This window comes from Pavona decussata, unplaced genomic scaffold (genome assembly GCF_977016875.1).
Source record: "Pavona decussata unplaced genomic scaffold, jaPavDecu1.1 SCAFFOLD_114, whole genome shotgun sequence".
NCBI lineage: Eukaryota > Metazoa > Cnidaria > Anthozoa > Scleractinia > Agariciidae > Pavona > Pavona decussata.
Window position 1 is genome coordinate 3,088,532 of NW_028145528.1, and position 27,492 is coordinate 3,116,023.

The following is a 27,492-nucleotide window of genomic DNA, read 5'->3' on the forward strand; positions in this document are numbered from 1 at the left end:
GCGTCGCGTAACTTCGGTCAAACTGCATGTATATAAACTGAAAATGATGTCCGACAAATTGCCGAGTTAGAATTATGAACCTCGCCCACCTCTGATATGTGAAAATACAGGGGGCTCTTCGGAAATAAGCTTTGCTTTGTACCTCGAAATTTTGAAAAGGAAAAAAAAAAGGTGAAAGGTTATATATAATTGGATGTCGTTCTTGTTATTTCTGTTACCTAATCGGGTCTTTAAATTAAATCAGTTTACCTTTTTGACACACCTGTATCGAATTAACCTAAATCTGCTTAGATTAATAATAAGCGCATTAAAATGCGCAATAATAATTTTTAGTATTTCAGACACACAAAAAATGAAAAAAAAAAAAAATGCAGAGCAGACGCGTTGTTGGGACGCGCTAGAAAAAAGAAGAACACTTTCTCTTTTTTCCCGTCCAACACGGTTTGCACTGCGAGGCAGGCTACAGGTAAATTATAACAGAAATACACATGATCGAGAATTGGGGATATTTATGAAATGGAAACATATTTTATGACATGAAATCTCACTGAAATCTAGCCTAATTTAATTTTTAAAGAATTTTGAGAAAAAAAAAAGATATATATATATATAAGCCAGCACATGTGTTTACCAAAGGAAAAGACTTGACCATGATTGCGAGAAGGCGCTGGGTCTTCCTTGTACTCTGCTACGAAAACAATTCGAGAACAGAGCATAGTTGTAGTTTTCCTGTTTAGACCAGGGATAATTTGATACAAAGATTTGAATCAAGATAAAAAGTGGTTTAAATGTTCGGAATCTTTGAAGTAGAAGGTCTGGTTGATATCCTTTTTTCCTTCTTAGAATGAAAGCTAGTCACGCTAGTTCTTTGTTCATCAAGCACGATTCTCATTCAAACAGGAAACGGGAAATTGTATTTTTAAAAAGGAAATTGCTTTCACAGGAAAAAAAAACATTTTTTTCCGCAATAGATTAACTCCATACTCTCCCTCTTGTAGTTTTTCTTTATAGCTTACAGGTGCTTTTCAAACTTTCTTTTTGAACTAAATATCCGGTTTTCAATGTTAACGAATGAGGTCTTTTGTCAACGAATTAAAAGAATCAAGGAGTACGGTATTATTTGCATACAAAGATGATAATAATGTTGATGTTCTGCATCGTAAAGAGGCTCGTGACGTCACACAACGGCGGTTTCCGTCAGTTTTCAAGAGCTTGGCAGTTGAATCTCTGTGGTACAGTTTTCGTTCATTACGCTGGTGTTATAAAAGATTGACATCGCTACGAGATAACGCCTTGCTGAGGTCAGGGATAAAGCACGCTTCTCTTGAGAGCAAAGACCCGCAAGAAATATGGATAAACCTTCGATGACACGAATCTTGTTTAGAAATGGTAAGTGAGAAGGAGAGAGCGATTACTGAGTTGACAGTGCAATGTTTGAGATCCAGTTGAATTGAGCTACGTATTGAGCGATTTCAGCGTGGTTTGACCGCGGAGATGTTGTGATTCTACTATTACGCTCTTTTCGAACACGTGGCTCGGTTCTTTTGGATTATTATTGGTGGTGTGTATTGCCTCATTATTTTCGGCCGACGTGATTGTAGAAGGAAATGCACTTTGACCAATGGACCAGAAATCGTCTATAGTAACTTCACTCGATTTAGCTTTCATGTTTCCTCTGGAAAGCCTGAGTGCAGCTCTACAAACAGCGATAGCTTAGTCTTAACTTTCGTGGTTTCCTCAGCCTAAATAATGGAAAGCCCGCTCGTGATCAATCAGTCAGTGTTAAAATTGTAAACGCTAAAGGGAATGAATCGAATGTAAATTAAAATGAATCGAAATTTCGATGCCGTCACTGTACACGTTAATGTTCTTATTCTTTTACTCCAGTCAAGGTTTACTGGTATCAAATTGTTGATCAATCTGAATGTATAAAGAGGTCGACCGAATAATATTTGCAGCGGTAGAGATCGTTTTCCACTAATACAGGCATTGTTTACCATTGAGGTACGGCGTCGGTTGAAAGGTACCCGGTTAAATTTAGAAACTTATATCAACCTTGGATCCGCTTCATACAACTCGTTGAGAAATCACGCACAGACATTTTCTAAAGAGTTGAGGTTCATCTTATCTTGGCTGTTACCTTTCAATGAAGGATATAAGTTTACTTAGTTTTTACGTTATCATGATTAAACGTTTTTATTTTTGAATGAATTAAACTTAACTCAAGAATAACGTGAAAACGTAATTACGTTCCTGGATTGGCACTCGTTAGCACATTAAATCACGCCTTACGAGAGGAAATGGCTCGATTAGAACTCGCCAATTCTTTCTTTCTCTTCTGTATGGCGAGATGCTAAATGACTGTTAGTTCGTATTGGCCGACCTTACGCATTCTATTTAACTTACAATTTCTTTAAACGGTCTTCTTTTAGATGTAAGCTTAACAAACAATTGGTCGATTTCATTGTGTATAAAATACGCAAATCTGTATGTTGTGCTGTGCTACCAATAAACGACAACTCAAGGTTTTTTCCTCCAGAATATCATGGCATAACTTGGTGTTTGTAAGCGCTTGCGGTTTTATGCGCCAGTACTTTAGTGAAGTGCGTTATCTGCAGGCGCTGTTGTATGTTGATTTTATTCATTATTAGTTCAAGATCATTCACTCTTTCCAAAATCTTTGTGTTGTAAATTATTGCTTCATGCCGTGAGGCATGCCAAGCACGGCGTGTTGAATAGATCGCAGGAAAACCACCTTGTGAGGTCGAATAAGTTAATCTAGTCGTCGTAGTTTTGTGCATATGCTTTAATGTTTGCGTTGTTTGCTTTGTCGTCTTTAGATACATAATGCACTTGAAAGTGTCACCTTTTTACATGAAGAAAAAATCTCTTTTTAAATAGTCTGTGGTGGTTTTAAAATTCCATGATACTTTTCGCTCTTGAAAAACAGCCAGCTAGCTTCACTCGTAAAGACGGTATCTAAAGCTACTGCTTAATAAAGGAACGCGGGGCTTTTTGTTAATCCATCGTAAATGTAGAAATGCAAACAGCGGTTTGATTGCTTTTTGTTACTTTCATTTGGCATCCCATTAGTGAATTTTCCTTACCTTTAATTAATAATTATTAATTTCAGTTATTATAGATTCTCAATAACTAAAAGAACAAATGTCTTGACATCTGCAGTTATGTGGTCAAGAATTGTGCAAATTTATACATTGTATTTTCATTGATCAATTGGCCTGGGAAAAACCCAGTTGTATATTACTATCAGATATGATAGATTTTCAATAACTAAAAGAACAAATGCCTTGACATCTGCAGTTGTGTGTTCAAGAATTTGTATTTTCAAATTGAGCATTCGTTTATTTATAGTAAACTGATCAATTGGCCTGGGAAAAAAAACAGTTGTATATTAAAATATGATAGATTTTCAAAACTAAAAGAACAAAATATCTTGACATCTGCAGTTGTGTGGCCAAGAATTGTGGAAATTACATTGTACAAATTGAGCATTCGTTTATTTATAGTAAACTGATCAATTAGCCTGGGAAAACCCAGTTGCATAGAAACAACTGGATAGTAACTGTGCAATGCTTTTAACAGGTGTTTTTCTTCTTTTAATTACTACTTAGAAATTTCATGCCAAAAAGTAAATAGACTGGTTATAGTTTTGATTTGCACTTACAAAGCAAAGCGTCAAAGATGTTTTGGTAACATGTGCAGTTTAGGTGTACTAAAGGAGATGGAGAGCAGTTGCTAAGCAACATGTGTAGCTTGATCGAAGTTCATTTTTCAAAAAACAAAATGCTTGACATGATTTGTACTATAATTAAGAATGTGTTTTTTTTTATTTTTTCTGCGTTCAAATGAGTAATATGCTATAGCCCAAGAAGTCCAGATCATTATTTTGTGTACATTGGGATGCTTTGCTTTTCATTCGGACCAAAAGCTCCCTACAATAATTTCAGATGGCATTTTCTCAGTGTGAAAAATATTGAACTCTTATTGACCATGCTTTTTCAGTCCATACCTAGATGTATCTGGAAATATATGTCCATATTGTCTTCACCGTTTATATGACCCTTAGGAGTTGATGGTGATACTGTCAATGAGATGATGAGAGAACTAAAAGAAAACGAAACTGTGTGGTATTTTTCCACTGGACCTTACCCCTGGTCAGTATTAATAATTAGAGTGATGAAGTTTGCTGGCTGATATCTCCTTTTTATCCACCGTGTTGAAAAATCACTAGCTGCATTATTCTTCCATCTTTTTTTATTTTTATTTTGATGACAGATGTATAATTATCAGTTGTTCCAAGAGCCCTTGTTGGATATGAGATGATAGATAGATGTTTGTGATGTTTCATGTTTCAAGAAAGTCAGCTTTAATGGCCACTTTTCTTGGGCATGATATAATGACTGATATCCCATGGGCACTTAGCTAATCAAAACTCTGGAAAATTATATCCAATGATCCATAATAATAATTATTAGGGATAGCCAAGAGATGATCAATTTCATCTTACAACAGTGAATTTGAACTGAGATTAGTGTAGCCTTTGAGAGCTTTGGATAGTGTGGAAAGTTTTTTATGTCTATCAGCAACATCAACTTTCTTTTACCATCTTACGTTACAGTAAATTTACATTCTGTAAATATGCTACACAATGTAAGCCCTGTGCTTGTATTTGTTAAAAGGTCGATATTTTTTTATATTTACTGGGAAGAGGTTATTACTGGAAGAAATTAGTTGGAAATTAGAGATGTCCTTGAAAAGGTGTCGGTAAGGAGAGGTTCCACTGTATTATTAAACAAAGATAATGAAGGGTTTTAACGTTGGGGGGGGGGGGGGGTGGGGAGAGGCTTATATTTGGAATATAATAACAATATCAAAAAAATATGTGAGAAAATAAAATAATAATTGTTACCTGATCCTGTCATATAAAGATTGGAAAACAAAATTAGCTTTCATTCATGATCTAAGAAATTTAAAGCCTGACAAGCTTTTGATTCCTTCATGGAATTTTTTTCAAGTGAGTGAGAGGTTAATTAATATTATTTATGTCACCTGACTTGAGGTGGTGTGAGTCATGCTCAGGACATAATTGAACCTCTCACTTACTTGAAAAAGATTGAAAGCTTGTAAGGCTTTAAATTTTTTCGGTCATGAATGAAAGCTAATTTTGCTTTCTAATATTTAAAATTAATGTTCTTCCATTATTGAGTTGTGTGTGCATTTTCAGTTTTGAGTCTAACAAAAATGTGATAGCATTGACTTGCTGTCTGTCTGATTACTCAGTAGTACTCTTCTGCAAATTTTCCTGCTCATTTTGAACTTTTCCCTGTCACAAACGTGCACTCAATTTTTTGTTGTCATGGTTGGTTGAGTGTCGTGTGAAATGAGAATTCTGGATTGATGGATATTGACAACTTCTGTACAAATTTGATATGATATGGGCTGAAGATTTCTTCCTTGGGAGTGGTTGACAGTGGTATTTTTGTGTGTTCAATTATTTTGGCCATCAGAATTAGTCACTTTGTAATTATGCATACCTTATCAGTTTCAGAAATGAACTGAATTTCCTGTTCTTCAAGTAGAGTACATAGCATGCTAGCAGAGATAAATTAAGACAAATTCCTTTACAGCTGACTGGCCCTCTACAGGTATTGTGTAGTTGTCATGTCATCAAGGGCAATTAGATTATTGCAGTGATTTATTTATTTGTTTCATAGACGCTTTGTTAAAGGTCACCTGTGTCAGAAGCAATATGTAAATGACATGTTTTGCATTCTTCTAGCATGTTCTTCTCTTCCCCTTTAGAAACAGTTAAATGTGCATGTATTAAGTTTCACATGGTGTCTGAATTGAAAACGGTGTTAAGGTTACGTAAGGTTACAATTAAGAGATCAGGTTTGTTTTACTTTACCTCTCTTTTGAAGTTAAAATAGCCATATTTTTGATGATTGATCTAAAGTTATTCTGCATTGTTCATTGAGACAAAAGAAGGAGGTTCTCTTTGTGACTCTTGTTGTGCATAGGCTATCTACATGAAGAAGTTATGATAATTGTTATTCTTTAACCCGGTAAGATGATACTTTTTGCATTAAGTAAAATTTCTGTTGTCAAAATGACATCGTAAAAAGTTTACAACCCAGAGTAGATTCACAAACAAGTGTAAGATTTCATAGATCTTTTATTCAGTTGTACTGTATCTTGACTCAGATGCACATGGTTTGCTAAGGAACATACAAGGTGTGTATTTTCATTAATGGAATTAAGTCTGCATTGCAGACTTAATTCATATACCATACATGTACGTGTACGTGTGGGATCCAGTGTAAGGATTGGAGTAAAACCTTCAAGACAATGCTATGGCAAGAATTCAATAATTCTTCTTGGTTGTAAATGTGTTCATGATGTATATGCAGAGGTTTAAAATTTGAGTTCAAGAAGTCAATCTGTGGCTCAGTTTGATAAGGTGCGAAAAATCTTAATGCTGTCATTTAGTAAACATAATATTATTAGCATTTAGCTGGCGTTGGGCTGATTATGTTGTAAAATCTAACCTTCATGAACTTTGATTTGATTGTGTGTCAATTAATAAATAGTAAAGATACACTGTAATCTTGTTGAAGCATGAGTTGGGATGTAAATAACATTACTGTAAATAACAATTGCTTGTTTGCGATGCTATTTTTTTACACAAACATTGCAAGCAATTGATGAAGCTCATCCAAACTACTTCATATAATATGATGTTTGTATCAATTTCTAATTATTAACTATGATATTTCGCGGTTGTCCTAGCACAAACAGCTTTAACAACCATGTTTATCTAGTTAATTAAATTAACGGGTGTTGCCGATTGCTCCTTTGTAACATTTTAAGTTGACAATGTGTCTTGCAGACCTTCAGTTGAAAGAAAACTTTCCAAAAGGCCCACACCTTGAGGCACTTTTATTAATCATCTCTTGGTGCAATGCAGCAGGGTTTCCTGGTCGTGTGGTTATCACAACTTCAGGACCAGTATGGAAGGGGGTGGGGGGGGGAGAGGGGGGCAAGTAAGAACACCTCTGAACTGAGTAAACATCTGAAATCAGATGTTTGCTCAGTTCACAAGTGTTATTACTTGGACACGAATGTACAATGAAAAGAGACTGAGAAGATGGTGGATGCTCCCGCGAAGGTTTGGGGGGGAGGGGGGGAGGGGGAAGCAAACACAGTACATGTTTGTAATTAAAAGTTTATGTAGTGGTCAGCGCTGTCGTAAAACTTTTCAGCACATGTTACATTGAGCTTTATTGCTTTAGGAGTGAAGTGAATGCACAACATTCAAGATCACCTGCAACATCTTCTCATAAAGAAAGATGCCTTCTAATAATCAAAGATCCATGTTTTTTGTGCAATTTATGCTTGCATGAAAAGAAGGTCTTAACAAGGCCTTTTTAAAACCAAAAAGAAAATTGAGGGTAGCCATGCATTTTTCAGAGATAATAAAGGTTCAATTTGGAAACAATGCTATACATTTTATGTATTTTAGTGCATTTGAGAATTATTGAACTGCTTAATAATTATTATCTCATAATTCTTTTTGGATTTCAACAGCTCTGGCTAAGCTCTGCTTTTCTGGCCTAGTCATAAATGGTACAAAAATATTACACTGTTAGGAGGTACCGTCCTTAATTACAGCTCTGTCAGTATAGCCATGTGTAATCGCCCACAGCAGCTATACGTAATGTATGTACTTCTGTATTTCAGTGATCAGCTTGCAGCAGTAGGCTAGAATGACAGTCTTATGGCAAGGTGACTTACTGACATGAGTGGTAAGGACAAGCCGGGAGTGACTCGCCGACTGAACCGTGGAAGAGGCACACAAGACAGCAAAAGTAAAACTGATTCTGGATGTTTTGTCGACGAGGAACTTGAAAGAAATGGCAGCAGTGACAGCTCGCAAGGATCGATCAGTTCATCACCAGTAAAGGAAACGGATTCTAAAAAGGTCAAAGCTATAGATAGAAAAATTGATAGTGTGACTCCAGTGTCTTCTCCTGAACCAACAATTGTTCATGGAAATGCACTGAAAAGTGCTCTTAATGGTAAAGAAAATGCCATGAATGAGAATAGAGGTACAGATGACGAGAATGAAAGCACCAGTACAGAAAAAACGGACAAAGTTTGTGACATTGTCGAGAAAACTCGACGCGCCAGCGATTTCTATTGCTTGTATTACAGTGCATCACCTGAGGGTACATTGACAAAGAGCAAAGTTGTTAAAGTGAAAAGTAAACCCCCAGTTCCTCCCAAACCAAAGACTAGGCGGGGCAGTGCCCCTCCATCCAGCTTCAATAACCTTGAAAGCGTTTGTCTGCGAAATAAAGACATCACAAAGCGTTTGTCTTACAATGAATGTCATAGTGAGAACTCAAAGCTCTCTCTTGAGAACTGTGAAGAACGTGAGAAAAGAAAATCTGTTGAAGAGCGGATCCTCCTGTTTGAAGCATTTGCCAAAAATGGTTTGGTTGAAAGCTCAGTCAATAATGTGCAATCATCAGCATTGAAAAAGACAACGGGTAACTATACAGAAGCAAGAAAAGCATCACAGTCTGAGAATGGATGGAACATTGTTCTTGATGAACAAAATGAATTAGAAAAAGCAGCTCCTCTAGCAGACAGTAAGACATTTTCTTTCAAAAGTAGCAGCAATTCTGAGTCTTTTAATCTCAGTGGTGAAGTACAAGAATACAGTGCTCCACTTGTGGAAGAAGATGAGTTTACAGTTGATGGAAGCATCTTAGGCCAATCTATAGTTAATTGTGATACTGTAGATGGAAACTGTCACAGCAGCAATGCTGAGAGAGATAACCTTGGCTTTGTTAATGGAATTGATGAAATTGAGGCTCCTGACATTGTTGTTAGTGATGAAAATGAAAATGGAGGCGACATTACTATTCACAAAAGTGATAAACACTTTGATCAAATGGTGACTGATGAGAAAAAAGTAGATGCGTGTGGTGATGTTGCTGAGAATAATTGCACTGGACTCAAATCTTTTGATGTCTTGAGGTCAGAAGATGACCACCGAGCAGCTGTGGCAGAAATACATTCTTCTTTTGGAGAACTGAAACAAGTCAACGATTGTAACAACACTACACCTTATCTTGAAAGTGTACAGGGGAGAGGTTTTACAGGAAATCTTATGAACCCTCGAGTGAACGAAATCAGACAAGAATTGTTAAGGAGTTCAAGACGACGGGAAGGAAATGGCAAGCAAAGACGTCCAGGATCAATTGCTGGTATCTCTAACCTTGAGAAAGATTTTAGTTCTCAAATGAAAAGAAGATCTTGGTCTTTTAGTGAGCCACAGCCAGCAGAGTCTAGCTCACCTTTTGTGCGGCAAGTTCACCATGTTCCTGCACCCAAACTCACCACATCATCTTGGCAATCAGAGGATGGGCTTTCATCACCATTTGTTCGTTCTCTTCACCAAAACAGACCAGTGTATGGCACACCAAGTGTTTCCCAGGAAAGGATTGGGTTGGGTTCTCAGCATAGACCAGGGCTGACATCGTTTGAGCACTCGGGGTATACGTCTGATGACAGCAGTGTTCATTCAGAACCTTTGTTTCAGCCAATGAGGTGCCGACCTCAAAGTCTTAACAATGGCCACATTTTCAAAAGCGTGTCTTATGATTCTAGCATCTCCACAGTGGACACTCTGATGCCCTCTTTAGCTAAGGTGAAAGGAAAACGATTTCGACATTCCCTAGGGAGCAAGGATCCTGTTCATGCCCTGAGAAGACAACCTGCTGAATTTGGTAAGGACTCACCTCATTTTCAACCAGTAAGTCATGTCCAGGTTCCTCAAATTCAAAACCTACGGCGAACTTGGTCAACTGCTAGCTCCTCAAGTGATTCGGAAGTTGAGAGGATCTTCAGTCGTTCAGAAGCTGCAGGTCCTGTTTATCCACAATTTCCCAAGCCCAAAATTCATGATGGTCTAGTGGGTGCTGTCTCCAAGCGCAAAGTGAGTGCAATGGAAGCACTGTTTGGCCATCAGTCTTCTAGAAAAACATGTAGTGTATTGAGCTCTGACTCTGAACAATCCAGACAGAAAACTGTTTCGGAGAGGTTTTCTAAAATTTCATCTCAGCACCATGAGGATGATTTATTGCCTGAAGAACTGGCAGAAGAATCAATAGAGTTTGACGAAACGGAGCAAAAAGAGATTTGGGAGCCAGGTTTAGAATTTGACGACACTGACTACAGTGAGTTTTACACTCGTTGCGAGGACAAGCAGAGCATCATTACCGCTGAAGCATTGAGCATTAAAAAGCTTCTGCAGTCGCCACAAACAGTTCTACCTGATCCTGATATTGAGTCTGTGGTGATGTCTGTGACTAAAAGACAGGTGTTACCACCTCAGTCAGAAGATCTGGAAACCCCGGATGTTCAGGATGTGTCATTCAATGGTGACACAATTGACACAACCAGTTATGAGCCTCAATTATGTGGGGAATGTTGTAGACATCACAGAGGAACTCAAACCCCACCTGCTGAAGTTTTCAGAGCTCTGTCTCCACCATCATCAGTTGGCACTCAAACTCCTCCTTTGTCATTGTCTCAAGAGTTGCTTCCACCATCGCTTTTGAAAGAGCTGCAAAAAGATTTGCAAACCCCTGCACCTACACTGCAAGAAAAGCAGTCGTCTTCACTGGAGCATTTTCGAGCAGTCTCCCCTGCCTCCGCTCCATTTGCAGATACAGACATGCTCTTGTCTCTTCAGAATAGTGACAAAGCTGTGTCTGTGGAAGAACTTCTTCAGATCCTTGCCAATATGAGGGTAGGCCCTCCGGAAGAAGCACCGAAACGAAGACCTGTCTCGGTGCAGAAATATAACTCTTCACCCGCTCAGAATGTTAGCAGCAGAACCAGCACCAACAGCCTTCCAAGCAGCTGGCATCATTTAGATAGCCCTGCTGCCGGTAAACAGGATGGTAGTGGGGATTTCAAACAACCTAGTGGTATTCCACCAAGGTCTTCAAAGAGTTATGACTGTTTAAGGCGGGGAATTGTTAACAAAGACAAGAGAAGTCGTGTGATTCAAGCTCAGGCTGTCGGGAACAGAGATAGTAACGAAAACATTCGACGAAAGCTCAAGGAATGGCACGTAAGATCGCAGCTCTTTGAAGAAGAAGTTGAGTGCCTGGAGGAGAAACGCAAGTTGTTGAAAGCCAATGGAGAGAAAGTTTTGAACGTTTCCTATGATGGAAGTCAATCTACAGAAAGCATTGAAACTGAGAGCAAGTTAACAAGAACTCACAGTCTGAAAAGACCACGAAAAGACAGGGCTTTTTCTCAGAAAGAAAGAAATGAGCCTGTAGCTAGCAGCTTTGATGAAAAACAACGGATTTCATTTCCCACAGTGACTGAAACACCTGATGGCAAAAAAAGTAAAGGCAGCGAAAAAAGCACAGAAGAAGTCAAAGATTCCCTCACGAGTTCTGAAGCAGAAGAGAGTAAATTGGAAATGACTTCAGACTCTCTTGTTGTAGAAATGCTTCAGAATGCTACCAATGAATCTCAGACCCATGAAGTAGCTAGCCCAGAAGGTGTCGATGTGTTCATTGATTACAGAAAGAGGAATGGAATGCACATCACAAGTACTCCAAAACCCCCACCCTACCCCGACAAGAGTTTACTTCGTAGGGAAGGTGGGGTGGGTAAAACAAACATAGACAAACTGTCCCCAGACAGCTTAAATGCTAGTAAGCCAGTCAGTGGTGGAGCAACAGAAGAAGTTCAGACAGACTTGGAATCCCAAGGTGATGCTTCATCATCGTCTTACTCCTCTGATGACGATCGGTTTGGAGAATTTTTTGGGAGTACAGACACTGTTGTATTTGTTGACACCGAGCCTAGCTCTGGAATTTCACTTGTACCTGATCTAGATTCATTGGACCTGAAACTTGTTAGCAGCAGCAATCTGTTATCGATTGATAGTGATGAAGACGAGAAAGATGAGGGCAGACTTGACGTCTTGTTAGGAGAAGTACGCAGATCACTTAACTTGGAATTTGTGGACTCAGACATCTTGGACAAAGCCATTGAAAGGTTCAAACAGCGTGTGTCCCCAAGGTCGGAAAATAAGGTAGGTGTTGATAATAACTGATTAAAGTGCACCTAACAGTAGATCTTTTTATTCGACGAAATAAATCTACTTTCTTTCTAAAGTGTTCCAGCGAAAAAATTTTTTGATTTGGTTGAATCCTCGATTTTTGGTGCTTCAGCGAAGGTTTGAAAATCGGGCCATTTTTGTTGCACGGCCGTGTTTTGGCGGGGAATGGATCGAGCTGCTGTGACGTCACGCCAGGGACGCAGGATCTTTCGCTTTCCAGTCTTTCTACTCATGTTTTGCAATTACATCAGTGATTACATGACCTAATATGCCTTCCCGATGTGTTGTTGGAGGCTGTGGTAACGTACCAAATCTAGAAAAGGGGAAAGGTCTCCATTTACTACCATATTATGGTGACCATCGTCCCGTTGCCTTGAAGAGACGGAAACGATGGGTGGATTTTGCAAAACTCAAGCGAGCGAAGTGGGAACCGACGGAATATTCTCACATTTGCTCGGCTCATTTTGAGAAGGACTGTTTCACAAGACAGTTCCACAATTTACTTGGCCAAGTAAAACCATTCTGGCCACATTTAATAACAGATGAGATGGGATTCACTGTCTGGCCAAAAATTCATGCCGTTGGAGCCCCAGTCGATGTGCCTCAGTCTGACCGAAGCAATGGGAAGGTGAGAAAATCTTCGATTCTTTGTATATTATCCAATGTTGTGAAACCGATTTCTTCCCTTTATTCGAACGTTTCGTCTTACTTTCGTTTCTATAGGTCTTAAAACACTTGTAGTGTTTAGAAAAAGATGTATTGCTGATGCGCTGTATATAAAAAAACGTTTTTAAGCTTCAAAACATTCAGAGGAAATGTCGCTGTGGGCGAATTTTTCGAGAGCGCTTAAAGACTTCATAAATTTGAAAAATTATTTTGACTTCAATTCGCTTGACAGAATAAAAAGAAAGCATCCAGCAATTAACTAAATTGTTCTAGTATACAGATCAAACAGTGTTAGCGAAATAGAATCGGAATTATAAAAGAAATCGCCGAGCGCGCTGTTAATGTATCCGCGCCTCGCTAAGGCAAAATTAATTCACAACAAACAGAATTATCACACTCGAAAATTCATATCTCTGCGAATTCGTGTTCAAATGGTTTCATTTTGGTCTCTTTCGAAAGCTTAAGACATGTACTGGATAGAAAAAGGAATATTCCTGATGCGATGTATAAAAGAAAACTGCTTTTAACCTTGTAAACACAAGAGGAAATGACACAACGGGTGAATTTTTCGAAAGCGCTCAAGACTTCGTAACTTTGAAGTATTATTTTGACTTCAATTTCTTTCGCCGAGTAAAAAGAAATCACCCAGTAAATAACTTCACTGTTCTAGTATACAGATCAAACAGTCTTAGCGAAGTAGAATCGAAAATAATCGAAAATAGAATCGAAGTAGAGCGCGCTGTTTGTGTCCGTCCCTCGCGAACGCAAAATTAATTCACAACAAACAGAACTATCACACTCGAGAATTCATATCTGCGAATTCGTGTCCAAATGGTTCATTTTGATCTCTTTCGAAAGCTTAACAATTGTAGTATTCAGAAAAGTCAGGAGCCGATGATGCGCAGTATAAAGTGTTTTGTATCTGGCTGTCTATTCCGGGTCGGCACGCGGCTCATCCGCATTAAAACAGGTCTTGTTCGAGGTCGCTGTTATCGAATGGGTTTGCGCTTGCTGAAGCTTCTTGTCGATAAGCGTCCATTTCGATTTCGGAGATGTAAATCATTTTGGAGTCATCCGAATCTTCTAAATCCTCCTCGATCTCGTCAGACTCCTCGGGCTCCTTGGACTCTTCTGATAACCGTAAAGAAGAAGACAAACACATTCTGAAACGGACTATGTGGAGTAAATCGCAAAGAAATAAACCGAAAAAGAGACGCATTCGATATCGTGTGGTCCCTGGGGTGACGTCACAACCATCGCTCGTCCCAGGCTTCCTAAAACGCGGTGGTGCAACAACACAGTCCCAACTTCAAAAGCGCATAGAAAATCGAGGATTCAACCAATTCAAAAAATTTTTTCGCTGGAACAGTTTAGAAAGAAAGTACATTTATTTCGCCGAATAAAAAGATCTGCTGTTAGGTGCACTTTAAGTGTTTGATTAAAGATAGACATATGCAGTGATAGACCAGTTTGTGGTAAATTGCACTGTACTGTAGACTTTGTTGAGTGATAGATGTTTTCAGGCTATGCTATTTTTACTTTATAAGAGCCTGTTTCTATCAGAGTATCTAAACTACATGAAGCAAAATGTTTAGCCTCCACTCTGTTAACTACAACCTTCGGGGAAACAACATTCTTGCCCTGCGTAAACCTAGGACCACAACCCATGGGTTGAACTCTTTTAAATATCTCTCTGCAGAACTGTGGAATTCTCTTCCTGACAATTTACAAACCTGTACAGGAACTACAAATTTAAGACTCAAGGAGATCGTAAATTGTAAATTTTAACACGTTAATCCTAGTGGTTACGCATTTCACTTTATTTGGTGTCGCTCCAGCGATTCGCAAAGAACACAGTCTCTTTTACTGATGTTTCCAGACTTTAATAAGGTTGAACTTGTCTCTCAACACCGTGAGAACTAAAGATTAAAATGTTTACAAATTACTCAACTGTACAAGATTACGCGGATGAAAAATAATTGTTGCGCTAAACAAAAGGTAAAAATTACAATTTACGCAAATGGATAAAAACAACTAAATGAAAACGCTAAGTACAGTGACATTGACTTGCGTTAATATAAATGAAAATTAGAAAACAATACAAAGCAACAAAACTTAAGTTACAAGCGTCGCTAAGTACGCGTACGCTAATTGAAACATTAACTCGTAATAACATAAGCAGCGAAAATATTTACCTTGGTGCTGCCTTCGAATAACTGGAACGATAGTTTCTACTTTAGCTTGGTAGACTTTAACTTGAACTTTCTTGCACTTTGTTGCACTTAAAAACCTTAACTTAACTTGGACTTTTACTAACTTCTTGAACTTGCTTACGACTTGTGACTTGTGACGAAAAAACTGAAACAGTTTGACTTTTTACTTAACTTGCGCTGTCGCGTGCCCTGTCGTGATCGTGTCGTGATCGGCAAGAGCGCGCGCTATTTAAATTACGCGCTTTCTAGAAACTTCTAGATAGTTCTACGAAAGACTAAAAGCATTACTTACGGAAAACCATTACTTAAATAAGCCGATTCCTAAGATAAATTACCGGCCTTTCTTAAACAAATAACAACTTGATAAAACGTTAACAATATAAACAAATGCCGTGACTCTCACGGTTTCTCGCGGTAGCTACATTTGGCATTTGGTGTGGTTCCAAAAATATCCATAACATTTCATTTATGAAATGCACAAAACATGGCACAAAAAACTGTTTGTATGTAAAAATAAAAAAAAAGACACTGTTTTGTCATGCCACATTTGCTTGAAAGTTTCCAAGTAGCAGATTTTGCTTCAAAAAGGTTGATTTTATGTTAAAATTCAATTGCTGTAAATATTTATTTTCATGTAATCACCCATCAAAACCTTCTGGTTAATTCCATTTGCTTGAATGTTAAAATAGTTTTGGTTACATGTTTGCATTTTTCCTTACAGCCAAAGCAACTTAAGCCAAGCAGGATTAATATCTTTTGTTCTTTAGCCCTTTGAACCAAACAATGGAAATTAACAAGGAATTACCTCCTCTGTTGCTTTGTAATATTTACATGCCTGCATAATTCTTTGAATTAAGCCTCCTAATTATGCCAAAAAAATATATAATCATATCTAATTATAATTTAGAAGTTCTGGTGTCTAGTGTTGCTATTTTTTTTTTATGAGTTGTGCAAAATACAAGTTTAATTTGAAACATGTACACTACAGCCATACTGCTTGCTAAAACATCTAATAAGAGATTTATTATCCAACTTATATGAAAGCTTTTTCTGATAAGTAGCAATAATAATAATTATTATTATTAAGAAAACTTTGAGGAAAAACTGAAGCAAGACCAACATGCATGCATGTGTTAGAAAAACTGTTTTGCTCTGTACAAATGTACTTGTTTTGCATGTTGTTTGAACATTAAATATTCAGTTGAATTGGATATAATAAGGAACCATTTTCCATTCGTGATATCCACAGACTATATGCTGAAGAAAAATGATGGGCTGTGTGAACAAGGCTCTATCTTTAGCCTGGTCAAAGGAAGGAAGTAGCAGAGTTTATTGATTCCCCTTTTTATTTTTATTTTTGTTTAAGTATTTATTTTTTCTTATTTCATCATAAGTGATTTGGATACATGTTTGCCCAAAACTCAGTGGGGTGGGGGGGGGGGGCTTATTATCACATAAAATGATTAACATGGACATGAGACAAGTATACAATTAATACATGAAAGTTCGTTTTGATATAGAGGCGCTAAACATTAAAAAAGAACATGCAAACAAGAACAAAAAGTTAGTTTTGACAAGAAATAGAAAAACCATTTATAGACTCTCTTACGTGTATAAAATGCCAAATATAAGAGATCATTTCAATGTTTTCACTGTTTGTCGAATACGAAAAGCCAAACTGAAAATGTCCAACTGTCAGCTGGTCAGGATATCTAAACCATTTATCAGAAGCAATATGAGCAGCAGTAGTGAGCGAACCAGTTTCCCTAAAGTTTTCTGGCTTAGCCCACAAGCTTTGATCTTGATCATGCATGTGCAGTTATTTTATTCAGTTATTTTAATTTGTCCCTGTATAAATGTTAACCTGCTGATAAGTGGTTATCTTGCTTCTCATGATGATTCATCAGCAGATTAATTACTTACCTCACTCAGCAGCATTTAGACAATCAGGAGTCAGATTAATTTGACCTGTTTTCTCGAGCTCTTGATACAAAATTCTCTGTACAAGTCTCTACATTTGTGGACAAAATTTTGTATCTTCTTAAAGTGCATGTACAGGTATCTCTTGCCAATTGGCTATTGATCTGTTCATTTCAGTTACATGTACTATGATGTACAAGCATGTGTATTTGTACAGTAAACAACATAAGACAAAGGCATGTTTTCCCTATGTGTAGTGTATCTTTAAAGGTAGTGAAACAATCCCAAATTATTTCATTTTGAGGAATTTGTTGGGGGGTACCTTGTAGACATTGCCTTTTTTCATTATTCAATTCAATTTTCCACTGAATAATTGCATGCAAGTAGTTTCTCCATTTCACTGTAGGTTAATGAGACATTGACTGTGTAACATGATCTGCTAAAGTTGTGTTTTTTGTCACTGCCCTTAATATAAACCACTTGTCAAAATGGTGATTAAAATCAAGTTAACATGTGCAATATGTAACACAAGGGGAACCAGTTCAGGGCCGTGTGCTGGCATTGTATTTTACAATATCTGGATCAGAAACTGACAGTTCATTTGTGGTGTGGTGTGCTGTCTTTGTTGTAATTCAATCAGGTATTGTACTGAAGTTGTTTTATGTAATTGGCAAGTTGAAAACTGATTTAGTTTTGTACAAATCTTCGTAATCTTTTTCCAATGGTCTTCTACTCATGGCATGCTTTCAACTGATTGATACATGTACTTTCTAATCTGGGTTGAAGGAATTTTCTTGCCTACAAATAAACAAATTTTCTTGCAATTGTTTAAGCTCTATTTACAATTATGTGTTATAAACAGCAATAAAATGTTTTTGTCCAAATGTAAGTGTAAAACTGAAGGCCAGAGTCCCAAGCCAAAATAATGTTTCCACAGATTGTTGCTCAATCTATGGTCTTGAGCCTGTGGATGAAATCTGTTTATAGGGTTATCTTGCATTGAAGCGAAAGCTACTTAATTGGCAGCCAACTTTCTTTTGAAGAGTCTGCAAGCAAATGCTGATTATATAAATTTCTTTCTAAGAAGAAATTTAACTTAATTTTTTAATTTTCTTTTATTTAAATGCGTACTCTAATGATTACTCATTTGAGTTTGTTGTTATGATATCAAGCATAAAAGTAATGATTTGCAGTCTGGTACGTACCTTTGATGTTGTTCTGAACTGCACAAGTGACAGTAGAAATTTGCCTCATACTCAAGCTGCCATTTCAATTTGTTTTTCTACCTTGTATGAGCTTGAACTAATATTGACATCCTAACAACTACCTTTATGCCATTCTATATTAAAATGAGAAAATAATGGCATTATTTGTGATATAACCCGAGAGTGTTACGACATATAATATTGTAAATTCCACTTAAAGACTTAGTGGTAATGTTATGCAGAGAGCTGCCAACCAAAGAATATGTTGACCAACAAATCTGTTTCAAAGTGGATGAAATTTTAGTTACAAATCTTTAGCCTGGGTAAAATCCTATTCAAACTAAGGGTAATGAACAGGACTTTTCTACACGTGACTGGTGCTTGAATTTTTAATGTTTTTCACGACAAAATTAGTCAGCTATTAGTCTGGCAAACAATCAATGCAAGAAATTTTTTTTCTGACCCTCATTTGAATAAAATAGAAAATAAATTATTATAATCATTTTCACAGTTATGGGAATTATATGTTGTTATTGTTGTTATCGTTGTTGATTTAAGAATTACTAAAATTTAAATAACTTTTTGTGATTTGCTTGGTAGTGCTGAGATTATTTAGGATCATGACCGGATTTTGTTTGAATGCTACATTATCTTTATTGAAACAGGCTTTGTTTATCTTTATCCCTAAAGAATATTTGACGGAGTTGATATACATGTACAAGCAAAGGTTGCACCACAGTTAGTAATTTAAAGCATTAAGTGTGTTCGTTGACAGGTCTTTTAGTAACAAAGAAACAAACTGTTTTAGAAATATAGCTTACAAAGTTTTAAAGGCTCAATTCATATATAGTGCATGAAATTCTGAGTTAGTTAGTATCTTCAGCTTGCATGATGTAAAAAATAATCAGCCATTTGGCTTGTGATCTTGATATAATGCATTGATCCCTTAAATGCCATAAAACTGTTATAATTGGCATTTTAATTACAAAGCTAATGGCAACCACTACATGTGCATTTGTAATTAAAACTGAGTAGCCTGCCATTATTGCATTTTTTGTACCTCTCTTGGCACAGTGAAAGTGTGTAAAAGTGAGACCATTTGAAGACTACGTGATGCTCACTTATTTTATTATTAGCCAGGTTTTTAGCAGTGCAAGGATTATATAAAAGTTGATTTGAGAGTTGAGAGTGATTTGCATGATGAGTTACTGTTAGAGATGCTGGTGTTTTGAAAACGCCAAATCAAGAAGTGGCAAATGTTCTCTGAGTCAGTTTCTTTCCAGCAAGGTGATTGAAGAAAGTCTTGGGCTGCTAGTGCCACCTTCTCATAGTCTTGAATTTTCCAATCTTGTGTCCAGAGTCCTCACGCTCTTTGGCTAGTGGTTGGTTGCAAGGAGAGACTGGGTACTGGAATTTTAACACTGCAGGAATCCCACAGTAAAAATACAGAACTGTTAACAGAGTGGCCAATCAAATGATTTATTTTTTTAATTTCGCCAGAGTCCATCCAGGTGACCAACCACTGGCCGAAGAGCCTGAGGACTTGGTATAAGATTGCAAAGTTCCCTCCATTTGTTTCTCAGGTCAAACTGAGGTTTTTGTGTGAGGGAAATAATATTGTTCTAAAATGCTTGGCATGGTTGTTTTTTGGTATAATTTGTTACTTTTGTGAAATACAGTAAGCTTAAGATAGCAATAGACTTTAATCATGCTTATTAAAAATTTTTGTTTAAAAGCAATTTGAGTGCAAAAGTCCATGATCCATTGATTAAGACAAAGTTTGTCTCATTCCACAGGTTCTTTCTGGTGAACTAAGCATGGAAGCCTATGTCGCACTTCATCAAGCAGATGAACTACAGGGAATCATTGGCGAAATCAAGGTTGAAAAACATGTTGTTTGGGAGTTAAAATGCCAATCTTTTTGCAGAGTGCAAAGGTGTTGCTGGGGCATGGTGATACAGCTTTCAGATTATTCTCATACTTAAGAGAAATAGTTATTATCTTTTAGTACATGTATTGTTCAGACAAACTATGGTACATGTAGTTACTTTGGCAGACGGAAAAGGAACCATTTGTTAATAATTTGATTAAGTAGCAAAGATGGGATCAAATTTTTCCTGTTCCTGCTAGTTTGTGGAAATTTGAATTGAATGTAGATGTTGATTATTTCTGAAATAATATTGTAATTTAACAAAGGTTGATTGATTGAGTGTTTCAAGAAGCTTATAGGATGGAGTTTACCTCTAATCCAGAAGATTTCAGAGATGAGAATTTGCCATGACGTGTCCATTTCAAAATAGTTGATAACAGAAATTATTAATCTTGCAAGTATTCTTGAGATCAATATTTTTAGATGCATGTTTTTGAATGTTGTACACCTGTAACTTTTATAGTTCTCAGGTGTGCAAGTATGTCGCCGCTTCAGATTTCAAGGGTTAAATACACTGTATTGGTCACTTATCATTGTTTATCAATGCTTGCACCTCCAGGGAGAGCTCAAACTACTCCATGATGAGAATGATATGCTTCGGGAACAAGTCGTTAGCCTGGCCAATCAGCAAACAAATGGAGAGGTAACAGAAAACAGCAGCACAGAGTCCTCGGAGAGACTTGAAAATGTCTACAAACTGTACAAACCTAAAACTGGTGAGTCAAGGTTACAGACTGAGTGCATAATATACATGTATCAACACTCAAGAAGAAATTAATCACTTTTTTCTTTTGGTTGCAGTTGATACAGATGATGAAGAGGAAACAGTGGAAGTTGATGTTTGTCTCAGAGGATTTTCCATGGTACCTCTTAGCCACCTTCCTGCTAAGGTATAATTATACACTTTTAAGATGTCATCCAGGAGATGACTCTTTTTGAGGAGCCAGCTCAGATGGAGGAACCTCCATGGCTGGCAAATCCTGTTTACCCAACTACAATCGGACATACTTATATGATTTTCTGCACACATGCAGACATGTGCATTCACACATTAAGGAAAGCAGGTGCTGACAGGACAATGGACATTTAAATCATTGGGGTGGGTAAGGGCTACCCCAGCCTGTGGTCCAAAATCACCATGAAATGCCATACCTGAATGACTTTTTGGCTTTTTTCACACCAACTTGTATTCACCTACCTTACACAAACTTCACTTCACTTTACATTTACTTGAATAAGAGCATGTGGTGGTTATTGTAAAGTCAGTACCTGGGAGGGTATGTTTTTTCAGGGGAAGCATCAAGGAGGCCTAATCACTTCTAAGCTTAAGTTTATAGTTTCTTCCAGGTCTCCTCACAGCTTTTTCTTTATATTTTAGTACATGTAATTATTGTGTGTTCCATGTCGTAACTGCTTTCGTGATGTGAAAGAAATTGATGGGGTATTATTCTTCAGACTCACAGAGGTTTTAATTTATGTAAAAAGAACATAAATAAGCCTGGAAACCAATGTTGTCTTCCAGGGCTTTGAGCCACAAACTTGGATTCCAAATGCATTTGATCTACCAGGAACTGCACTGGCAGTACAAAAATTCAGTTGTTTTCTGGCATTCTAGACTGCTTGTCAATCTACCAAATAAAAACCACCTCTCCATTAAATGTCTGTGTCGTAGATGTTTAAGGAGGCATAATTCCAGAGAGGCATTTAAGATAAGAGGAGCTATTTCTTTGCCATAATAGCAACTGTATACATGTATAGCCCAGGCCAAAGATTATTCTCTTGGCCACGTGTGGTCTCCCATTTCCCTGCTAACCCATGAAATTCTTACTGAGCATTAGCCCTCGCTTAGCTCTTAAACAAACTCTACAGAGTATCCATAATAATTTATATCTTTGTGTTGGTCGGTAAGTTTTGCAAACACCTCAAATAAATTTTGTTCTGTTCTGACAGAAAAAAGACATCCACTTGGGAACAGTGACTGTGAAGGGCGCTGACTGGAATGGCGTCATGGAAGCTGCAAGGAGAGCATTTGTGGTGAGCAGTAACATTATTACGATGACAATTTCATGTGCGGCTGAAAATCAGTGAACATTTTTAACACTGTTCAACTATGCACTTCCTAAATCAACCAAATGTTGCCTCAGGGAAAGCAACAACAAAATAAGTGCCACCTATGTTTAGTGTCACTATGAATACCCAAAAATCATATCTGTATTGACGGAAACGTTAAAATAATGGTTCAGTTTTGTTTACAGTAATAATTATTACCCTACTAGTGCACAGAAACTAGTTTTCATTATCTCTTGCTGAGGATGGCCAGGATTGAAGTGGATTAAAACTCGAAAAAAAATGGCCAATGATTTCAAGTTTTTTCCTGTGCATTTTGGAGAAATCGCCAAAGAACTGATGATAGTTTGGTCTTCCCAGGAGACATTCCTTACTGTCATATTCTCGGTGCTCTAAGAGCAATTTCATATTAGAGTTCTAAAAGGTATGTGGTCAAATATTTGAGTGGTTTTGATTAACATGCAGAGAAATCGCCATGACAGTGCCCCTTTAAGCCGCAGTAGTGACAAGCATCTTATTTCCTCTTGATGTCTAAATATGTATGTTGATTTTGGGGCATAGAGGGTTAATAGGAGATAGTTTACTCATCAATAGAGATTGTGTGCTCTGACTGGTGGATAACTTTGTTTTCTAACATTGCTTTTTAACACACTTGTTGTAGGAACATGTCAAGAAAATCGATCCAGACAATTACCTGGGTCTAGGAGCACACAGCATTCAAGGTGTTCAAACAGGAGTCATTGTCTGGAGTCCAAGTATGTATCTTATAGTTAATATCAGCATAAACAGACTACTGGGGTTACCCCTGGAACTTGCTACTATAGGCAGGAAGAAGAAGGTTGTGTGTTGAATACAATGGTCCAAAAGTCTTGCAAAAAAGGTCTTAACAGTACCCTTGGTATTCTACTGGTCTACAAGGTAAAGTCTGTGTGGAGGCCAGATCTGTATCATAACTCCTTCCCCTTTTCTCTGGATAAGGTGCTTGTGTATTGCAAGGCTATTATCCCCCATAATTTTGTTAGTCCTCTTGTACCCCTTTAAACACCTGGGGTAAAGGAGGCAAGGTAAAATAAGATTTCTGTCTGAGGGAACAATGTGACAAAATACGGACGTTACTGGTCTGAAAGGTGATTTTCTCCGCGAGACAATATTTATCAAATTGTTGCTTTTTTTCCCAGATTCACTGAAGCGACAGTCCCCTCGTGTAGAACTGTCACAGAAGAGCAACCCTTGTGTTATCCAACTTAAAGGTGAGTCAGTGGTCTTTGTTTATATTATGGAGCCATCAGAAGTTATTAATTTTTTCTGACTGTTCATTGTCCAGTAATGCCAGTAGCTGGCTTATCCAACAGGATGGCTGAAAGAGGAGCATGCTACATTGTTTTGTGACTAGCTTGACAGTACCAAATCTCTGGGTTGGGAGGGAGGGGGGTGGGTGGGGGCGGGATTGAGAGGCTCTACCCATAGAGTCAACCCTTAACCTTTTTTCCAAAACAGGTATCCCAAATAAAAAATAAATAAAAAAAAGCTGTTACTGGCATAGCAGGATTGTTCACACTGATCCATGCATGGTAATTTTGTGCCAGGAATTTAAGTTCAAAAAGAACTATTCCCTTGTATTGTACCTACCTCCCTCTCCTCCCCTGTAACAACTTGCCACCTTCTCAACACCAGAAATAAATAAGCCCTGGTTCTTTTCAGAGGATTTTGCAGTATTTTTGTCTGAAATATATCCATACTTGTTCTTTTAGACGGAAGCCATTTTTCATGTGATTCACTTGTTTATGACACATTGCTACCAAAAGAAACAATAGAGGTGAGAAAAGTTTGTTGTATAATTCATTACCCTTAATTTTATTAACTTACAAAGAGCAGGTACGGTCCATGCAATTGTGAAAAGCTCTTCTATAATTTATTATTGTGACAGTAAATTATCATGAAAGGTCCTTGAGGCCTTGTAATATACTGGAATGGATTTCTTGAATAAGTGTTGATAGAAGGCCTGCTTGTTGCAAACATTTTCTCCCCATGCATTTTTCCCCACAGCTTTTCATGCAACTAATTTATTCTCTTTTTTTTCACAACACCGTGCTTCCACCAATAGCGTTACTCCAAAGTTCACTATACCATATTCAAAATTTTGAGAATGACGTATTACTCAGTAAATGACACAGGCATTCTCGGAAAAAAATCAGAGTGCTCCTATCAGGAGTCGAAACTAAGGCCTTCCAATTACTAGTTTGGATGCTCTACCACTGAGCTACAGGAGACTCGTGGGGAGCTAAGGCCATTAAACTAGGTTCATGGGACAAACATCCTGCACACTGCCAGGATTGGAATGTCAATGTGTGGCATTTGCACAATGGAAATAATGTAATGGAATATGTTAAGCCTGGTGAATAAATGAGAATGATGTATTAATCAGTAAAATGATGTATAAATCAGAATTTTATTGTTGATTGCTGAAGGGTTAATTATTCAATATTGTGATGATTATGACTGAGAAAATTGCTCTGATCTTGACAGAAATATGTTGAGCAGCTGCTGGAACATAGATACATTGTCCTTTGTGGAGAGCAAGGATTAGGAAAGTCATATCTGGCTGCGAAGTTAGCAGAACATGTTGTTCAAAGGTGAGAAGTCGTTAATAGCCTGTGAACTGAATTGTTGGGATTTCCTTTAAAGTAAAGTAGAGTAAATTAATTTATTTAATGTCAATAACATGGGGAGTGCTTCTGCAATCTCCCGAGCCAGAGGCTCATGATAAAGTGCTTGACAATAATCCAGATCAAATTAGAATTTCCAACTGCTTGCAGTCCAGGTGCTGTGGTGTATTGCTTAGCTCACTGGGTGTCTGATCTGAAGGTCAGTCATGCAAGGCCTAGCTTCTGCCATATTGTTGTTCCATTAGACAGCAAATTTTATTCCACATTAGCTCTCATCACCCTGGTGTTATTTAACAAACTGATGGCAGTTTTCTATGGTCTATACTCTTACTGGATCATTGTATAATGCAATTCCAGGGATTTGATTGGTTTAGCGCCCATGGTATATCAGCCATTATACCATGCCCGAGAAAAGGCAATCATTAAATTGTCTTCTGGTTGTTTTTGCAGGGCGAAATCAGCGCAATCTAGCAATATTTCCAGATTGTTTTTGTTGGATATGAGATGATTATAGCCAACTCGGCGCTATGCGCCTCGTTGGCTATCTATCATCTCATATCCATTGCGCGCTTGGGAATAATTGTTAAATATACCATAAAATAACATCATAAAATATTCAAAACTCAAGTAGGGCCACTAACTGCAAGCAAGTGGTTTCACTGCCAAGTTTTGACTATTTAATGACGGCATTTTCTAGTCTGTAACAGTATAGACCATAGAAAAACTGCTATCAATTTTTTTTACAATAACTTGGAAAAAGTACAAGGGGAATTGGCTTTATTTTCCATTGAGGAAGCGTACACGTTACATCTGATGTCATTTTTTTTGTCTGTACTCTTAATAATAGACAATAGTAATGAGTTAAATAAGCGCACGGGAATTTTGACAGTTATTGTAAAAAGGGTTTATTTGTTTTAACTTGGGTGTGAGCATGAAGCACGTTTGCCACCCCTTCCCTGCCCCTACGTGGCCTTTGGTTTTTAATTCTCGGTTCAACATTGTCCTTATCTTTCACTATTATTGCTTTGTATCAGAATTGGATGGAAGAGTTCACCGGCAGTGGTAACTTTCAATGTTGCCCAAGCAACTCGAAAAGTAAGTAAGACATTGATTCACTTGAGAAGTGACAGTTCTGTAATTTGTTACAAACAGTGTAATAATCTAATCACTTGGTTTGATCAAAACTGCATCTTAAGATCTAGGTATAGGTTTGATTGAGTAATTGTGTTGCCTATAGAAGTGTCATAGGAGCCAAATTCGCTGAATGTAGAGAAATTGAAAGTCTGCATAATAGTGTGCTATTAATTTGCGTAGTCATCAGAAACACGTTCTTGACTGTCTTGACAGTCAGAGTGCAGGAAATGTTTGCAGAGAAGCTCCACTTAACTTAAGTTGTTTTAATTGTTTTATTAAGCCCAGCCCTAATTCTCGGCTGGTCAGGCTAGATCAGTGCAAGGAATACAACTCATGATTGATCTTTTGTGGATTGCTCTTACAGGAACTGAAACAAAATCTTTCTTGTCTCATGCAAAGCGGCATCTCAAGGTACTGTTGCCCTATAACTGTAAATGTCAAAAATGTTTCCAGTAGATTTACAGTGTAACGAACTCAACCGGGGCCACCCAACATTGATCACCCAATCACAGGTCATATTTCCAACAAAGGAGTCTGGCTTTGGTAGTTTGTAAACCAATCAAAAACGAGAACATTTCTTTTAATTTCAAAGTGTCGGTTTTTTTGGTGGCCCCAGTTGAGTTCTTTGCACTCTAATGGTGTTGAGACAAAAAAAAAATAATACTGTCACATCATTGTGCTGTGTTGCTGAGCTTAAAGGGGCATTGTCACCTTTTTTTTTAGTGTTACTATAAATAGCCAAAAAAACGTATTTGTTGCTATAAAAACGTTTAAATGATGGTTGAGTTCTGTCAAAAAACAACCCTACTAGTGACAGAAAGTGGTGACAGTGGCTAGCATTTTAGAGAAATCACTAAAAATCTGATTATAGTTAGTTTCTTCATTTAATGTTTTCCTTCCAGTTCTGTAAGAACAAAATAAAAATTTGTGGTAGAGAAAAGGCTCTTCATCAAATATGAGCAGTTTTGACTACAATGCAGCAAATAATCTTTGACACGACTAAAATATGAGGCGAAACTAAAATTAGGAGAACTGTCCCAAGGGACAAGTCAGTTTTCTGATAACAATCAAATCTTCACTCTGTTTGACTTTTGAGTCACTCATTGCTGCCTTGCCTGTTTATACTTTTCTCAGTGATCAGGACGGCAGGCCAGCCGTCATTGTTCTCGATCAGTTGAATTGTCTGGCTTCACTGGCCGATATCTTCGACCTTTCACTGCTGGAGAAGGACAAACACTGGTGGGTAACATCGTCAGTTAACTAGACTGCAAAACAGCCGTATTTTGCGTTTGGTCGAAATGCGAGTTCTCGTCAAGCGAAAGGTCTGGAGCGAGGATGGAAACGTAGAGTGAGACTGGGGAGAGACGCTAGGCTCGCGCTTCGCGCGCGAGAATTCGCGCATTCACAAAAAAAAGAGACTGTTTTGCAGTCTATCAGTTAACCTTCTTAAGAGTTTTGCATGTACTACTAAATGAAAGAACGTCACATTTGCTTTGCCGTAGTATCACTGAGG

The 27,492-nt window shown here is 37.6% G+C and overlaps 1 protein-coding gene across 6 annotated transcripts in view; it reads left to right on the top strand.

Annotated features, from left to right (window-relative positions):
- The first annotated feature begins 1,174 nt into the window (after window positions 1–1,174).
- Window positions 1,175–27,492, top strand: part of LOC146470230 (uncharacterized) — a 33,195-nt gene continuing 6,877 nt past the window's right edge. Inside the window, exons 1-13 of one of the 6 annotated variants that reach the window (XM_085122234.1) lie at window positions 1,175–1,389; window positions 7,762–12,151; window positions 19,979–20,062; window positions 20,672–20,827; window positions 20,907–21,002; window positions 22,063–22,146; window positions 22,841–22,934; window positions 23,358–23,429; window positions 23,931–23,995; window positions 24,706–24,812; window positions 25,880–25,940; window positions 26,344–26,390; window positions 27,114–27,218. In XM_085122234.1, the coding sequence (XP_084978360.1) occupies window positions 7,820–12,151; window positions 19,979–20,062; window positions 20,672–20,827; window positions 20,907–21,002; window positions 22,063–22,146; window positions 22,841–22,934; window positions 23,358–23,429; window positions 23,931–23,995; window positions 24,706–24,812; window positions 25,880–25,940; window positions 26,344–26,390; window positions 27,114–27,218 (5,303 nt within the window). In that variant the 5' untranslated portion in view covers window positions 1,175–1,389; window positions 7,762–7,819. Of the gene's footprint in view, window positions 1,390–5,937; window positions 6,087–6,133; window positions 6,256–7,761; window positions 12,152–19,978; window positions 20,063–20,671; window positions 20,829–20,906; window positions 21,003–22,062; window positions 22,147–22,840; window positions 22,935–23,357; window positions 23,430–23,930; window positions 23,996–24,705; window positions 24,813–25,879; window positions 25,941–26,343; window positions 26,391–27,113; window positions 27,219–27,492 lie in introns of those variants that run through there. The other 5 variants (XM_085122233.1, XM_085122232.1, XM_085122229.1 and 2 more) reach the window with 5 other exon arrangements.